Source organism: Myotis davidii, unplaced genomic scaffold, assembly GCF_000327345.1.
Source record: "Myotis davidii unplaced genomic scaffold, ASM32734v1 scaffold609, whole genome shotgun sequence".
NCBI lineage: Eukaryota > Metazoa > Chordata > Mammalia > Chiroptera > Vespertilionidae > Myotis > Myotis davidii.
In genome coordinates this window covers 761,107-761,375 of record NW_006300164.1, presented here as the reverse complement: position 1 = coordinate 761,375, position 269 = coordinate 761,107, and the positions used below count along the sequence as shown (strand labels likewise).

The following is a 269-nucleotide window of genomic DNA, read 5'->3' as shown; positions in this document are numbered from 1 at the left end:
GGCCGGAGACGGCCCCTGCCAGGCGCCGGCCGGCCCCTGCGGTGGGTGGCGTGCAGTCCATGCATATATACCTTGGGTCCGCGCTTGTTGTCATAGGACAGTTGGTCGAGGTTGTCATAGTTCCTTTTTTTACTCTGATGAATAATGTGCACAGAGAAAATATGCAGACACAGAAGAAGATTATAAACGGTTGAAAATGACGGCGCTAAAGCAATCACACCACCTCCTCGGGCGTCTGCAGATGGGCGCGTACCTGGAGCTCGCAAACA

At 54.3% G+C, this 269-nt stretch overlaps 1 protein-coding gene across 1 annotated transcript in view; it reads right to left on the bottom strand.

The window, feature by feature from the left end:
• Nucleotides 1-269, bottom strand: part of GRIN1 (glutamate ionotropic receptor NMDA type subunit 1) — an 18,426-nt gene that overhangs the window by 14,304 nt on the left and 3,853 nt on the right. Inside the window, 1 exon segment of the mRNA XM_015572344.1 lies at nucleotides 72-266. Within this exon segment, the coding sequence (XP_015427830.1) occupies nucleotides 72-266 (195 nt within the window).